Source organism: Loxodonta africana, chromosome 8 (genome assembly GCF_030014295.1).
Source record: "Loxodonta africana isolate mLoxAfr1 chromosome 8, mLoxAfr1.hap2, whole genome shotgun sequence".
Classification (NCBI taxonomy): domain Eukaryota; kingdom Metazoa; phylum Chordata; class Mammalia; order Proboscidea; family Elephantidae; genus Loxodonta; species Loxodonta africana.
This window is the reverse complement of record NC_087349.1, coordinates 57,372,662-57,390,158: the sequence shown is the minus strand read 5'-3', so window position 1 is coordinate 57,390,158 and position 17,497 is coordinate 57,372,662. Positions and strand designations below refer to the sequence as shown.

The window sequence follows — 17,497 nt, the reverse complement described above, 5'->3', positions numbered from 1 at the left end:
GCTGCCACATCCTTCTCCTGTGGAGTGTGAAACAGATGATCCAGTACAAAAATGAGCAAAGAATATAAGTGTTTCACAATAAAGAGGAAGCTCAAGTGATCAATAGAGGTATACAATGTTCAACCTCACTAATCATCATAGGAATTAAACATGAAATATATCCATCAGATTACAGAAAAAGTCTGTTGATAATGAGACCTTGGAGAAACAGACACCCATATTTTGCCAGTGAAGTGTCATATAATCATGTTGGTGAATGATTTGGTTATATCTAGTAAAACTGAAAATGCACATACACAGAGATAAACCATAAATATCCTAAATGTTCACCAGTAGGGGAACTGATATGGAGCCCTGGTGATGCTCAATGGTTAAGTGCTCGGCTACTAACCGGAAGGTCAGAGGTTTGAACCCACTAGCCGCTGAGGGAGGAGGTGGTGATCTGCTCTGTAAAGATTAAAGCCTAGGTAACCCTATGGGGCAGTTCTGCTCTGTGAGAGTGTTACTATTAGTTGGAACACAAAAACAACAGGGAAACTGATACATAAGTTGTAGTTGTTGGTTGCTCTTGAGTTGATTACAACTCATAACGACCTTATATGTGCAGAGTAGAGCTCCTCCACAGGGTTTTCAAGGTTGTAACCTTTTAGAAGCAGATCGCCAGGCCTGTCTTTGGAGACGCCTCCGGTAAGTTCAAACACCAACCTTTTGGCTAGTAGTCAAGCATTTAACCATTTGTGCCACTCAGCCACCGTAAGTCGTAGTACATTTATACAATAAAATATAGAGGTTAAAATGAATAAAATGGATGACTCAAAAACGTACTGTGTGAAAAAGCAATTTGCAAGATGTAAAATGTTGAAAACATCCCATGCAATATTGCATAAAGCATGATTGGAGGGACATATAACAACTTCACGGTAGTGGTTACATCCAGGGAGAGAAGCGGGACAATGGGACTTAGGAGAAAAATAGTGTTCAACCTTATAATGTTACATTTATTTTAAAAATCTAAATCAAAGATAAAAATTTTGCATTTGCTAATATTGGCACTTTTTTAAATTAAAACTGGATAAAAAGTTAATATTGAAATATGTATGTTAGTGCCAAGTGTGAATTGGATTTTATCAGGAAAAGGTATTTATCAGGACAAAAACATAGAAGAGATTTTACTCTTAATGGCATTTTGGAGTGATAAATATTTCATTCAAGGACACAGATATTTCTGCTGACAGACTGCTTCTCAGTAAATGTGGGCTGCTTCTTGCAAGTAAGCATCATCAAATTCAGTGTGTGTGTGTGCACGTGTGCGCGTGTGTGTGGTTGCACGTGGCTAGCAGTTAGGTATTTGAATAGATCCATGTTTAAATAATTAAAACTGAGTCAACTTGACTTATTTTTACGTAAATCATTAAGTGACAGAATTTTGATTCATTTTTATATGCTTATTTTTATTGAAGAACAAAGAGACATACTTTTTTTTTTTGTGCATGTAGGTCATACAGCTAATTTCAGCGGTGAAAATATGTTCGATCTGGAGAAGGAGATGACCACGTAATTAGACATTTTTCTTATTATTTTGAAACTTTACCAATCCAGTTGTAGCAATATTTAAAATTTTGTATTATCACAATAAAGAATTGAAGTTCTGATGATGCTATTGTTTTCCAGGAGGATACAGTGTAGATTTCTTTTTAAGGAAATAATTTGCTGCAAAAAATGTACTAAAGTTAAGGTTAGGTCAAAATTAGATTTATGTATGCATTGGTAAGTACAGAATATTATATACAGGAAAATTAGAGGTATTCAAAGTGGCCTTTTAACATGTACTTAAGAATGACATATTTATAGTGGCTTTGTAATTGTTAGTTTTACTTGTAGATGTTTTCAGTCATGAAATGATGAGATAAGCTAACAGGATTTTTTTTTTTTTTTTTTTTTTTTTAACTCAGTATCTAAATTCTAAGCAGTGAAATGAAAAAACAGTATCCAAGAATAAATATAGTCACTCTAACCTTAACTCATCTAGGGAAGCTTTTTGTTAATGATTTACATATCTTGAAGTTTGATCCCTAGTACAGCTTTAACAGATGACTAAATGTGTGTGAATGAGTTAGAAGATAATGATTACTTTTTTTTTTTTATACATGATCTTATAGGTTTAAAGAAAATGACACTTGTCATATTTTGAAAAATGAGAATCAAGTACCTCCAAATGGAGAGGCATTGTTTTTATATTAGGAAAAATGAAACAGAATGTCTTATAATCTTAAAAATGCTTAAATATAAATATATTTTGTTTGAGTAAATAGACAGATGGTTTAAAATGTCTTAACTGATTGTCAAAGAAATGGGTGTTTCTTTTTAGCTATCCCTTGCTATATCACTAACAACTTGGATAATAATTAATTACTGAGTTATCCATTAACCAAAATTTCATGTTATAAGTATATCCTCTCTGATAAATACCTTGTGAACTAGGGGTGTAGCTTGGGGAAGATTTGTTTACTAAGATTCCTGATAGGTTAACTGAATTGGGAATAATACGATCAATGACTATCTGGTTATTGCTTTTGTCTTAAAATATTTAGCCATTTTGTGGTTTCTACATGGTTCATACAAACATTTTTATTTAAAGATGGCAAGTTATGAGTTAAAAAAAAATGAGAATATTGGAATGTTTGCCTTCAGCCTAAAAATGAATTGCACAGTGAAGTCCAAGAGTTGTTTGCTTTTTAAAATATGAAGGCTCAGAGCAAGGAAACATTCATTCAACTCTTCTAGATGGTCAAGGTTTTAGAAGATGTTTCTGTTTTTTGTTAGAGTTTAAACTGGAAGGACTAATATTTGATTAAGCATTTTAGGTTAAGAGCTGATAGCCAGTTGGGCAGATGATGTAAGAATGCTTTTTATTTTCAGTTGTCTCTTAACATCCAAATTCTGCCAAATTAATAGCCCAAAAGGCCATAGGACCATTTCCATCTCTTGGTTCCGCTTTCTGACTAGTCCTTTTACTTATTTCCATCCTGCAATGTGCAGAGACCAGCTGATGCTGATGAAATAAAACTAGACAGCACTTAAATGGTAGGTTTTAAAACCTGATACTGTGATGCTCCAATGTGTCACACAAGTCTTTTCACCATAACTAATATTCTCTAAGTGCATATAATGTGTGGGCCCTGGCCCAAGTCTATTTCACGCATTAATATATTACAACTCTCATCTTCATTTTACCAATTAGAAAACTGAGGTTTACAAAGATTAAGCAGCTTGCCTAAGATTACTCAACAGTTAAGTATAGAACTGAGATTTGAGCCTAGGTAGAAACAATACTTAATCATTTCAGTATATTGAGAGTTGGATGTTAGTCATTAACCCTGCTTGCTACAACTCCTTTATTTGTTAAGGATGGTGAGATACCCAGACAACTGAAAACATAAGAAGGAGTGGTATGTTGGAGAAAGATGTGTTAGTTAAGAAAATAGAGAATGTGTGCAGTGTTCTTGTTGTTTTTTCAGGTATGCCTACTATTACACTGGAATTGGTGCTGGTGTGCTTGTTGCTGCCTACATTCAGGTTTCATTTTGGTGCCTGGCAGCTGGAAGACAAATATACAAAATTAGAAAACAATTTTTTCATGCTGTTATGCGACAGGAGGTAGGCTGGTTTGATGTGCATGACGCTGGGGAGCTTAACAACCGGCTCACAGAGTAAGTACCTTCTTCAGATGTGGTTCTTATTCTTATTAAAATGAGATCTGTTAGGAAATGTCATCAGATCTGTTAGGAAATGTTACTACGTCACTCAGAAGTAATTATGAGAGTAAATTCCTTCTGAGTAGCAACCATGTCTTATGTACTTTTTGTTCCTGGTTCCCTGGCAGGGCATAAGGGGTCCTGTGTGACTGGCTGTGAATGAGGGAGTAGCCTTGTCAAACTCAAGAAATTCTCTGAGCATATGCAACGGAAAAACCACATGACAATTTCTGAACAATTTGAAGTTTCTAGGTTGAATAGTTTCTGAATACAGTCATGCCCATTTCCTGGGGCCTTGTAGATTGCAGATCCCTGTTCTTAGTGACAGATAATCCTACTGGAGATGGAGATTTGCACCCTGCCAAACAAAATAAGCATATACACAAAGAGCCTGTATAAAAACAAATGTACTGCACTGAAAAGAAAAGAAAAAAAAAAAAAAACTGGACTCAGGAGAAAGTACTGTTTATAATTCTAACATCTACTTCTAATACTATCTTTTTTAGTGACATCTCCAAAATTAATGAAGGAATTGGTGACAAAATTGGAATATTCTTTCAGTCAATAGCTACGTTTTTCACTGGCTTTATAGTAGGATTTACACGTGGTTGGAAGCTAACCCTTGTAATTTTGGCCATCAGTCCTGTTCTTGGATTGTCAGCTGCTGTCTGGGCAAAGGTAAGGTACAGCCAGGTTGTAAAATGTTTTCTCCCTTCTTATTGGAAGAATCTCTTACTGACACTGTACTTGATACTTTCCCTTGGTTTTTTTTTTTTTTTTAAGGAGACTCAGCCTCACTGAGTCCTGACCCTGCCAGGATTCCATGCTGCCCTCAGTCACATGGTTATTTGGGGAAGGGATGAGAAAAAATGGCAGTGGCTCCCATCTCCTCTCTTGCTTTCATAAAAAAGACCTACTAAAGGCATGCCGAATTCTGAAGGGCCATGTTCTCTAGTGGACAATGCCATATTCAGATAGCAAGTAGGGAATCAAGTTCAGTAAACACGTGTCCCATTCAATTAACGTTGATTTTAATGTTATTGGTTTTATAGATTTTGTTTAATTTGTAATTGACTTTACAGTTTCATCAGTGTTGTAAGTGGTGCCATGTTTTAAAAAAAAAAAACCACGTATTTAAATACATTATTATAAAAAATAATTTAAGAAAATTAACATACTTTCTAGTCCGCTATCCATGTAAACCCAATCATGAAGGCAAAGCAGTAAAAGTAGCCCTTCCCAATTCTGCAAACACCCCTCTGATCATCTTGTAAAACTGATACTGTCTTTCAAGGCTGCACATGGTGTTCGTTTTAAAATAATTTCAGTGTGGGTGGTAGTAGAGAGATTGGTTCATTATTTTTTGTTGGGTATGATACAACTTAAAGAAGTCTACAAATTTATGTAGCAGAAGGATTAAAGAAAAGGAGGACTAATAAAATCCAAGGCTAACACAGAATAAATCAGACTATAAGTAAGCATTTAAGAAGGAGCCCTAGCGACACAGTGGTTAAGTGCTCGGTTGGTAACCAATAGGCTGGTGGTTTGAACCCACCCAGTGACTCTGTGGAAGAAAAGACCTGGCGATCTGCTTTCTTAAAGATTACAGCCTATGGGCAGTTCTTCTCTGTCATATGAGTCAGAATCAACTTGACGGCACACAAGAACAAGAAATATCTAGGAAGTTCTGCAAATTTTACCCCACAGGATGGATGTTGCTATGCTCTTGTGAATAGTAACGGCAATTTTTTATTTATTGAGCATCTGCTGTATCAGACAAATATATATGTCATCTTTCTGAAGTATAAGTATTGTCTCATTTTACAGAGGAAGAAACTGAAGTTCCAAGGACTGTGTTAATTGGTTGCTCAGATAACACAGAGTTTATATGGTGTTCTTAGTGTTTAAATTGCACCTCTGTATCAGTTGACTGAAATATCTGGCAAAAGCTTCTCCAGCTATTGATTTTTCTATTAAATAGAAAAGCGAACTAGGTAGCAAATTCTTCATTTCAATGCATGTTGAAACATATTGATTTCCATTCTAGTGAATGTGGGAAAACAGACCCTAAGTTAATCTCTAAATAATTAATTATTCACTTAGGTTACTATTTACTTAGTTCAAAAATATTTATTTAGCTTTTTAAAAAAAGCCTTAGGCTGGCTATTGGAAGCCTAAGTTTTAGCCCTCCCCACACTGCTGTAAACTTTTAGTGTGATTTCAAACAAATCTCTTAAGTTCTCTAATTGTCAGCCACTTTATAAAATGTGGCTTGGTCTGGGAAGCATCTTTATCTCCATAAGCCTGAGTCTCTTCTTCAGAGACACAGGAGTAAGCAGGCAGAAAAGAAAAAGGAACTCACTCATAGCAAGAGGTCTCATCTGGGAAGCCTCACTGTGCCTGTGGGCCTAAGACACTCCTCAAAGGGACACTGGGGAAGACATGGAGGGGGCACAGGAAAGGTACTCCACTAAACCCCTCCCATGCCAAGAAATACCCAGTGGCTGGGCCTGGAGAAACCTGTCTGCCCCCTCAGGTAGCACCAGCAGGGGCCAATGGAAAGCCCAGCGATGCCAGATAAGCCAGACACAATTAACATTACAAAAGCTCTGAACATTAAACTGCTGTTGAAACCAGCCCTGGTGGCATAATGGTTAAGAACTCGGCTGCTAACCAAAAGGTTGGTAGTTTGAAATCCACCAGCCGCTCCTTAGAAACCCTATGGGGCAGTTCTACTCTGTTCTGTAGGGTTGCTATGAGTTGGAATTGACTCGCCAGCAACGGATTTGGTTTTTTTTTTTTTATATATTGAAACCAGAGTTCATAAAAGTGGGCCAAGAGCTTCATACTAAACCTAAACATGGTGATTGATATCCTGTTAAAATAAAAGTTTAAACAGGATTCAGAGTCTCCTAACACATTTAGCAAAATCTCCAGGATGTAACTGAAAATGACCTGTCCATACCAAGAACTAAGAAAATCACAATTTGGATGAGAAAAACAATCAACTGTTGTCAACACCGAGATGAATCAAATGTTGCCATTATCTGACAAAGATTTTAAAGCAGCCATCATAAAAATGCTTCAATAATCAATTACAAATTCTCTTGAAACAAATGAAAAAAATGGAAAATCTCAGGAAGTGGTGCAATATTTTTCAAAAAGAAAAGAACTGTCTGATAAAACTATCCTTCAGGAATGAAGAAGCAATAAAAACAACCTCATATTAAGGGAGAAGACTGGGAATTCTTCAAACAGAAAGGAAATGATAAAAGAAGGAATCTTGGAGCATCAGGAAGAGAGAAAAAAACAGAATGAGCAGACGTGGGCACATAGAATAGATTACCCTTTCCATTGTGAATTTCATAAATTATACACTATAAGTAGTAAAATTTGATACCAGTAGAGTGTTATAAGTCATATATTAATAATTGTAACACTCAGAGCAACTATTACAAAAATCACACAGAGATATACATAATAAAGCAATATAAATAAATGAAGATGGAATCCTAAAAATTGCTCATGCAACCCATGGGGGAAGGCAGGAATAGATCAACAGGGTAATGAGAACCAGAGGAAACAAATAAATAAAATGGTAGACTTAAGTGGTAACATATCAATAATTACCTTAAATATTAATAGTCTAAGTTCATCAATCAAAAGACAAAGATTGACAGAGTGGCTAAAAAAAAGCAAACACAACCCAGTTCTATTTTGCTTAAAAGAAACTTACCTCATATTCAGCCAGAGGAGTAGGTTGAAAGTAACATGATGGAAAAAGATCCACCATGCAAACATTAATTAAAAAAAAACAGGCAAGAGTGGCTGTATTAACCTGATAACGTAGACTTCAGAGCAAAGGAAATTAATGGAGACAAAGAGGGACATTACGTAATGATCAGTCCACAAAGATGATGTAATGATCCTAAATGTATATGTACTAAAATAAAATTGCCTCAAAATACATAAAATGGAAACTGATAGAGTTAAAAGTAGAAATAGACAAATCTTCAATTCTTGACCTGGGTGGTGGATACATGAGTATTTGTTTTTTTTTAATAGACATCTCATTAAAAAAAGAAGCGGGGGGAAACAAAGACTTAATGAAGAGTCTACCATAAATTATGGAAGGTTCTAGAAGAGAAGAGCCAAAAAAAAAAAAAAAAAGCCAAACCCATTGCCATCAAGTCGCTTCCAACTCATAGCGACCTTAGAGGACAGAGTAGAACTGCCCGATAGAGTTTCCAAGGAGCGCCTGGTGGATTTGAACTGCTAACCATTTGGTTAGCAGCCATAGCACTAACCACTACACCACCAGGGTTTCTAAGAAGAGCCAGGCTTGTTAAATTCAGTGTAGTTCTTGGCATGTTAACAACAACAAAAAAAAAAAAGCAGATTTTAGAACAAGAAATACTAAAAAAACACTTTTTAATAATCTTGTTGTTGGCTGTGTACATTGTGGGGGGTTATAATGGAGTGAGGTTTGAGGAGGAACAGAAAGCAATAGCTAAGGCACAGTGCATACATCTTCCGTATCCTACAGGCCTGTTTGTTCAGGGATGGTGCTGACCACCCTAACTCAGATCCTGTGCTGTGAATGATCAGGCAAATGTGGCTTGGTGGAGCAGCCCTAGGAAGAGTACTTTGAGAAGTCAGGCAGGTCTAGTGAATCCATGAGCTACTGCTTTGGGTATAAAAGAGAATAGGCAACATGAATAATGAACCTGTACTAGAATTTCTTTTCCTTTTTTCTGAAGCCACCTCAGAGGCAGCATAACATAGTGAGGGAAATGGGAGGAAAAGGAAAATGTGCTATTAAATGCCAGGAATATTGTTAGGGCTATTTTATAGATTGTTTTATTTAATTCTTTTAAGAAATCTGTGAATTAAGTATTATTTTGTTCTCTCTGTATGTGGAAGCAGAGGTTCCACGAGGACAAGCTTACCCAACGTATTGGAGAGTTGGGCTGTGAAGTTTCTCTGATTCCAAAGTCTAGGCTTTTCCCAAAGCTCAAGTTGTTTAAACCTGGATTCATAGATGTATATAGATGTCGGCACTTTCTTGCAGACTGTCACCTATTCTTGGCTATAAATATTCATAGCATTATATACCTTATAGGACTTGGTGAGGATTAAATGGAAGCAGATATATGAAAGCTGTCAGCACAGTATCTATACATACAGCATAGTCAGTAAATGTTCATCTGCCTTCACCCACTCATTCCTATCCACACTATAGCTTCTCAGTTTTACACACAGCAAAGGAAGAAACGAACTGCTAAAATTAAAACAACTTTTGAGGTTTTTGTGCCAAGAAGGAATAGGCTGATACTATATAAATGAGTCCACAAAAGCCAGTGAATTATTTATTGAAATATTGTAAAACTGTTTAATCAGAATTTTATTATGAATTGTATGTAATCTTTATTTGGAAACCCTAGTGGTGTAGTGGTTAAGAGCCAGGGCTGTTAACCAAAAGGTTGGCAGTTTGAATCCACCAGGCGCTCCTTGGAAACCATATGGGGCAGTTCTACTCCGTCCTATAGGGTCACAATGAGTCGGAATTGACTCGATGGCAACAGGTTTGTTTTTTTTTTTTCTGGTTTTAATCTTTATTTAGACGACCGCTTTGGCATTTCCAGTACAAACAGTAACCATAGTCCTTTGCCTATGCCAACTGATTTGGGTTTTATAATAGGGCCCATGTTGGTGGCTCAGTTTCAGAGAGAGATTCACTCCAGTGGCTGCTGTACCAGGCATGAGCCACATGGACTCACACTTGAATCCTGGATATTTCACTTATTAGCAGATTACCTAACCTTTTCATGCCTCCATTTCCTCTTCTATAAAGTGGGGAAAATAATGCCTACTTCACTGTGCAGTTGAAAGGAATAATTGAGATTCTTTGTATATAAAGTACAGACTAAATGCTCAGGAGCTAAATGGATCAAAGGGAAGCCATGAAATAAAGACCTCCCTGGGAGCTGAGTGTATTTGTTTGGCCAGGAGCACCAGTAAAGGAAACTTACTGCTTCCCCTGGCATGTAAAACCTTCTTGAAGTCCTGTCATCACATAGTGCTTGGCCTGCTGCATTCCTCCGCCTCCCACCTTGACACTTGAACCAGAGTACCACTAGCAATGCTGTGCTGAGCACACTCCATATTTCCTTGATATAGTGCCCTGTTTTCTTTATTTGATTATAACCCACCAGTAATTATAGTCTAATACATGCCTTTAGTTCTGGAACTTAAGATATCCCAAATAGTTCCAGTTATATTTAGATGAGGATCCATAGAGCATTCAATGGAAAAATAAAATTTTAAATTAATTTATTATACCCCATCGCAATCCAAAAAGAATTTGAAGTGGTCTATGAAATGAATGTATGTATGAATATATGCTCTGTGTGTGTGTGTGTGTGTGTACATACAGTAAGATATCAAGACCAAAGGCAAGAGTAAAAGATTTCGTTCTATGCAAAATGAAAGAAAATAAAAATCTATTTTATTTTACGAAATATAAAATTAACTTGTTAAAATTCTAAAATGATCTGAAATTATATTTTTAAACAGATATTATCTTCATTTACTGATAAAGAACTCTTGGCATATGCAAAAGCTGGAGCAGTAGCTGAAGAGGTCTTAGCAGCAATTAGAACAGTGATTGCATTTGGAGGACAAAAGAAAGAACTTGAAAGGTTTGAGTCTCTTTTTTAAGTTGATAGAAAAGTTAAATGCTATGTTGACTCACATGTTCCACAGGATAACAGTGTTGATTATAAGGATATTCTTCAATATGCATGTTTCCTTAAGTAGCTTAATGGATATATTATCCACAACCACCCCTTGCTGTCCAGTCGATTCCAACTCATGCATGTCTAGTATTCTGGAGAAGTAATTCTGGTTGTACTGTTCTCATGTGCTAATTCAAAGGATTTTCTGGGGCTTCCTAGATGAACACTGACATAAAAATAGTTTCTTAAGGCTGAAACATATTCAGTATTTCTGATAATTTTTTCTTATCAAATTAATTCTTGATTCTCGTAAGATTGAATGAGTATTTTCTGCAAGACTCAGAGGAATATTTTAATCTATGGTCAGTTTCCCCTCTTGCTCAGGCCACCAATCATGGGACATGCTTCATGATTTGATTGATAAAAATATAACCAAAAAGTACATTGGCACAAAAGTCCAAAATCTTTTTTATTATATGTTGTTTAGTATTTTTTGTGCAACTGTTCCCTTTCATTATGAGATTTCTAAGAGTATAGATGGCGATTGCATTGAAATTTACAGTATTCACCAGATGCGTTGAGTTCTGAGCAACAGACTTTTAAAAAAACTGAGTATATATTATGATAATATTCTAAAAATTATACAGTACTTTAATATTTTGTGTGTATGCACACGCACACACTCACACACATACATATATATAGAAGATAGGAAAAACTAGACTATATTGCCTGGGGGTTATCTTAGTTATCTAGTGCTGCTTTAACAGAAAAACCACAAGTAGATGGTTTTAACAAAAAGAAATTTATTCGCTCACAGTTTAGGGGACCAGAAGTCCAAATTCAGGGTACCAGTTTCAGGGAAAGTCTTCTTTCTCTGTTGGCTCTGGGTGAAGGTCCTTGTCATCAGTATTACCCTGGTTTAGGAGCTTCTCAGTACAGGGACCTGGGTCCAAAGAATGTGCTCCGCTCCCAGCTCTTCTTTCTTGGTGATAGGAGGTACCTCTCCTTTCTGCTTGCTTCTCTCTTTTATATCTCAAGAGATTGACTCAAGGTACAACCTAATCTTGTAGATTGAGTCCTGCCTCATTAACATAACTGCCTCTAATCCTGCCTCATTAACATCATAGAGGTTAGGATTTACAATACATAAGATAATCACATCAGATCACAAAATGATGGACAGCCACACAATACTGGGGATCATGGCCTAGCCAAGTTGACACACATTTTTTAGGGACACCCAAAACCAAAAAGAATAAACCCATTGCCGTCAAGTTGATTCCGACTCATGGTGACCCTGTGCAGTGCAGTCCATAACAGGGGTCTATACACTGGGTAGTAAACTATAAAGAAAAGGAAATTTTTATGATATGTTAAAAAATTGGAGGGATGAGGAATTTTATGTTAAGAGTAGGGCACGTGGCAGGGGGCTTTCATCTGGAAATATTCTGTTTCTTGACCTCAGTTGTGTTTACATGGGTGTTACTCTATAATTATTCTTTAAACTCTACAAATGTGTTTGAAGTACGCTTTTATTCACATGCTATATTTCATGTCTACAAAGATGTCCTCTGGGAATAATTTCTTAAATTTTAACTACCATTGTTTAAAGGAAAATAGTATCTATGTCCTACATCAATTTTTCTAAGGTTTTTGTTTTTGTCTTAAAATATGTACAATCAATAAAATGAGAAATTTTGCTTAATGACCATGCAAAAATCAATCAAAGCCTTTGCTATCATAGAAATTAAATTCTAGTTGGTGGAGGGGTGGGGTACACACAATCACAAACAAGCAGATATCTAATACAGGTATAATACATACTATTTGGAGAAATAAAGCACTCAAAAGAAAAAAGAAAAAAAAAAAAAAACAATAATGGGTATTATTTAGAGGTTTTTCCGAAAAGTTCTTTTTGATGAGTTGATATTTGAGTAGAGACCAGAATGAAGTTTTGAAATTAAGATGCTTTACTGGTTTTCCTCAGTGGAAAGGTGGACCAGAAACATAACATGCCCACCAGTATAGGGAGACAACCAGAAAGCTTATCTGCTGCTTCCTAGCTTCTGAGTGGGCAGAAAACATGTCCCCTTAGAAATCAAAACCTCAGGCCCAAGCCCTTGCATCTGTCAGTTTGTCGTCCTGTGGTGGCTTGCCAATTGCTATAATGCTGGAGTTTATGCCACCGGTATTTCAAATACCAGCAGGGTCACCCTTGGTGGACAGGTTTCAGTGGAGTTTCCTTCCAGACTAGGAAGAAAGACCTGGTGGTCTACTTCTGAAAAAATTGGCCAGTGATAAACCTTATGAATCGCAGCAGAACATTGTGTGGTACAGTGCTAGAATATGACCCCCTCAGGTTGGGAGGCACTCAAAATACAACTGGGAGGCTCTGCCTCCTCAAAGTAGAGTCCACCTTAATGACGTGGATGGTGTCAGGCTTTCAGGACCTTTATTTGCTGAGGTGGCATGACTCAAAATGAGAAAGAAACAGCTGCAAACATCTATTAATAATTGGGACATAAAATGTACAAAGTATGAATATAGGAAAATTGGAAGTCATCAAAAATGAAATGGAACGCATAAACATTGATATCCTAGGCATTAACGACCTGAAATGGACTGGTATTGGCCATTCTGAATCAGACAGTCATATGGTCTATTCTGCTGGGAATGACAAGTTGAAGAGGAATGGTGTCACATTCATCGTCAAAAAGAATATTACAAGATCTATCCTGAAGTACAGTGCTGTTAGTGATAGGCTAATATCCATATGCCTACAAGGAAGATCAGTTAATATATTACCGTTACTCAAATTTCTGCACCAACCACTAATGCCAAAGATGAGGAAATTGAAGATTTTTACCAACTTCTGAGTCTGAAATTGATCAGACATGCAATCAAGATGCATTGATAATTACTGGTGATTAGAGTGTGAAAGTCAGAAACAAAGAAGAATTGGTGGTTGGAAAATATGGCCTTGGTGATAGAAACAATGCTGGAGATCGCATGATACAATTTTGCAAGACCAACATCTTCTTCATAAATGACAACTATACGTGTAGACGTCATCAGATGGAATACACAGGAATCAGACCAAATACAGCTGGGGAAAGAGACGATGGAAAAGCTCAATATCATCAGTCAGAACAAGGGCAGGGGCAGACTGCGTAACAGACCATCAATTGCTCATTTGCAAGTTCAAGTTGAAGCTGAAGAAAATTAGAACAAGTCCATGAGAGCTAAAGTATATCCCACCTGAATTTAGAGACCATCTCAGGAATAGATTTGACCACTGAACACTGATGACCAAAGACCAGATGAGTTGTGGAATGACATCAAGGATATCATACATGAAGTAAGCAAAAGGTCATTAAAAAGACAGCAAGGAAAGAAAAGACCAAAATGGATGTCAGAAGAGACTCTGAAAGTTGCTCTTGAACACAGAGTAGCTAAAGCAAAAGAAATGATGAAGTAAAAGAGCTAAACAGAAGATTTCAAAGGGCAGCTGAAGAAGACAAAGTAAAGTATTATGAGGAAATGTGCAAAGACCTAGAGTTAGAAAACCAAAAGGGAAGAACATGCTCAGCATTTCTCAAGCTGAAAAAACTGAAGAAAAAATTCAAGCCTCAAGTTGCAATATTGAAGGATTCTACGGGGAAAATATTGAATGAAACAGGAATCATCAAAAGAAGATGGAAGGAATACACAGAGTCACTGTATCAAAAAGAATTGGTTGATGTTCAACCATTTCAAGAGAGAGCATGTGATTAAGAACCACTGATACTGAAGGAAGAAGTCCAAGCTGTACTGAAGGCATTGGTGAAAAACAAGGCTCCAGGAATCGATGGAATACCAATTGAGAATTTTTAACAAACAGATGCAGCCCTGGAGGTATTCACGCATTTATGTCAAGAAATTTGGAAGACAGCTTCCTGGCCAACTGACTGGAAGAAATCCATATTTGTGCCCATTCCAAAGGAAGGTGATCTAACAGAATGTGGAAATTATCGAACAATATCATTAATATCACACATAAGTAAAATTTTGCTGAAGCTCATTCAACAGTTGTTGCAGCATTACATTGAGAGAGAACTGCCAGAAGTTCAAGCAGAATTCAGAAGAGGACACGGAATGAGGAATATCATTGCTCATGTCTGATGGATTTTGGCTGAAAACAGAGAATACCAGAAAGATGTTTACCTGTGTTTTATTGACTATGCCAAGTCATTCAACTGTGTGGATCTTGACAAATGATGGATACCATTTCGATGAATGGGAGTTCCAGAACTCTTAATTATGCTCATGAGGAACGTGTATGCAGACCAAAAGGCAGCTGTTCAAACAGAACAAGGGGAAACTGCGTGGTTTAAAGTCAGGAAAGGTGTGCATCAGGGTTGTATCCTTTCACCGTACTTATTCATTCTGTATGTTGAGCAAATAATCTGAGAAGCTGGACTATGTGATGAAGAGTGTATCATCAGTATTGGAGGAAGACTCATTAATAACCTGCAATATGCAGATGACACAACTTTGTTTGCATGAAGTGAAGAGAACTTGAACCACTTACAGATAAAGATCAAAGACTATAGCCTTTGGTATAGATTACACCTCAACATAAAGAAAGCAAAAATCCTCACGACTGGACCAATAAACACGATAAGTGAAGAAAATATTGAAGTACTTGAGGATTTCATTTTACTTGGATCCACAATCAGTGCCCATGGGAGCAGCAGTCAGGAAACCAAATATCGCACTGCATCAGGCAAGTCTGCTGCAGAAGACCTCTTTAAAGTGTTTTAAAAAAAAAGTGTCACTTGAAGGTCTAAGGTGCATCTGACCCAAGCCATGGCGTTTTCAGTCATCTCATAAGCATACGAAAGCTGGACATTGAATAAAGAAGACCAAAGAAGAATTGATGCCTTTGAATTATGGTGTTGGTGAAGAATATTGAATATATCATGGACTGCCAGAAGAATGAATAAATCTGTCTTGGTAGAAGTACAGCCAGAATGTTCCTTAGAAGTTAGGATGGTGAAACTTCGTCTCACGCTCTTTGGACATGTTATCAGGAGGAACCAGTCTGTGGGGAAGGACACCATGCTGCGTAAAGTGGAGGGTCAACCAAAAAGAGGAAGACCCTTGAAGAGATGAACGGACACAGTGGCTGCCAACAGTGGGCTCAAGCTTAACAACGATTGTGAAGATGGTGCTAGACCAGGCAGCATTTAGTTCTATTTTACATGGGGTCACTATGAGTAGAAATCAACTGGATGGCACCTAACAGCAACAATGGGCTATGAAACTGTCTCTTCCCAAGGATGAGAATTTCACATTAAAAATGAGTCCTAGTTCAGTGATAACACTAGGGTATGAAGTAGGAGAAATGAAAAATCAATAAAAATTAATGAGTTAAGCATCCAAATTAAGAACTTAGAAACAGACCAAGAGAGAAAAAAAGTATAAGAAATTATAAAGAACAAAATTAATTTAAGAGAAAAGGATTAAAAATCTATAACCTAATTCTTTGAAAAGAATTAATTAAAATACACAAGAATTTACAAATTTAATCAGGAACAAAAAAGAATAAGGAAAAATTGCTATAGATAACATCTATTAAAAATTATATGCTTATGCCAACAAATTTTAAAATCCTAATGAAATATGCAATTTGCTAGGAAACGTAAGTTAAAACTTTGACTAAAGAAGAAGAAAACTTGAGTAGACTTATAATCATTAAAGGAATTAAATCCAGGGTTAAAAATCTGCCCCTCCCCCAACCACTCCCTCCACACACATATATAAACAAGCAAAGGTAATGCATCGAGTCTAGATAATTTTATAGGCAGGTTCATCAAAACTTTAAGAAAGAGATAACCCCATCTTACACAAACTTTTACAGAGAATGGAGAAAAAACGATCAAAAGTTTTTGAGCTCATTTTATGAGGCCAATTAACTGATACCACAACCTGAGAGGGAAAATGAGAACTACAGAACAATTTCATCTGTAAACATAGATGTAGAAATGTTAGATAATACACCAGCTAAACAAAATCAAGGGGGGAAAAAAAAAAGATCCTGACCATGTTCCTTGAAAGCAAAGATGGTTTAACATTAATAAATCTGCTAATATAATTAACTACATTAACAGATTAAAAGAAAAAAAAAGAACAGTATTTAGATGGATGAGGGAAAAATATTAAATATGATTTCATGACAAAAATTCTTCAAAATTGTTATAAAAAATTGCTTTCAAACCTGATAAAGGGTATATACCAGAGACTCACAGGTAACATCATACTTAATGGTGAAATGTTAAAGGCATTCCTTTAAAATAATGAATGAGACAAGTATGACTACTAGCATCATTTCTATTTAATGTTGTACTAGTGCTAGATAATGAAATAAGACAAGGAAAAATAGGAGTAAAAATAATAAATAAAAATAAAGCAGAAAAAAAAGTATAAGGATTGGAAAACAAGAAGCAGAAGTATCATTATTCACAGATGATTATCTACATAGAAATTCCAATAAACAACAAAACTCCTTGAGGGACCAAATTACTAGACTGAGGGCTTTGGGGACCATGGTCTTGGGGAACATCTAGCTCAATTGGCATAACATAATTTATAAAGAAAATGTTCTACATCCTACTTTGGCGTGTAGCATCTGGGGTCTTAAAAGCTTGTGAGTAGCCATCTAAGACACTCAGCTGGTCTCACTGCTTCTGGAGCAAGGGAAAATGAAGAAAACCAAAGACACAAGGACCACAACTACCACAGCCTACACCAGAGTGAGTCCAGCACAATTAGATGGTGCCCGGCTACCACCAACAACTGCCCTGACAGGGATCACAGTAGAGGATCCTAGACAGAGCTGGAGGAAAGTGTAGAACAGAATTCTAACACACAGACACACACGCCAAAGAAAAAAAGATCAGATTTATGGTCTGACAGAGACTAGAGAATCCCTAAGAGTATAACTCCTGGACACCCTCATAG

The 17,497-nt window shown here is 36.6% G+C and overlaps 1 protein-coding gene across 2 annotated transcripts in view; it reads left to right on the top strand.

The window, feature by feature from the left end:
- Positions 1-17,497, top strand: part of ABCB1 (ATP binding cassette subfamily B member 1) — a 91,003-nt gene that overhangs the window by 28,830 nt on the left and 44,676 nt on the right. For both annotated transcript variants that reach the window (XM_010587292.3, XM_064289948.1), the window contains 4 exons: positions 1,497-1,554; positions 3,519-3,710; positions 4,262-4,433; positions 10,332-10,456. In XM_010587292.3, coding sequence (XP_010585594.1) covers positions 1,497-1,554; positions 3,519-3,710; positions 4,262-4,433; positions 10,332-10,456 — 547 coding nt within the window. The remainder of the gene's footprint in view (positions 1-1,496; positions 1,555-3,518; positions 3,711-4,261; positions 4,434-10,331; positions 10,457-17,497) is intronic.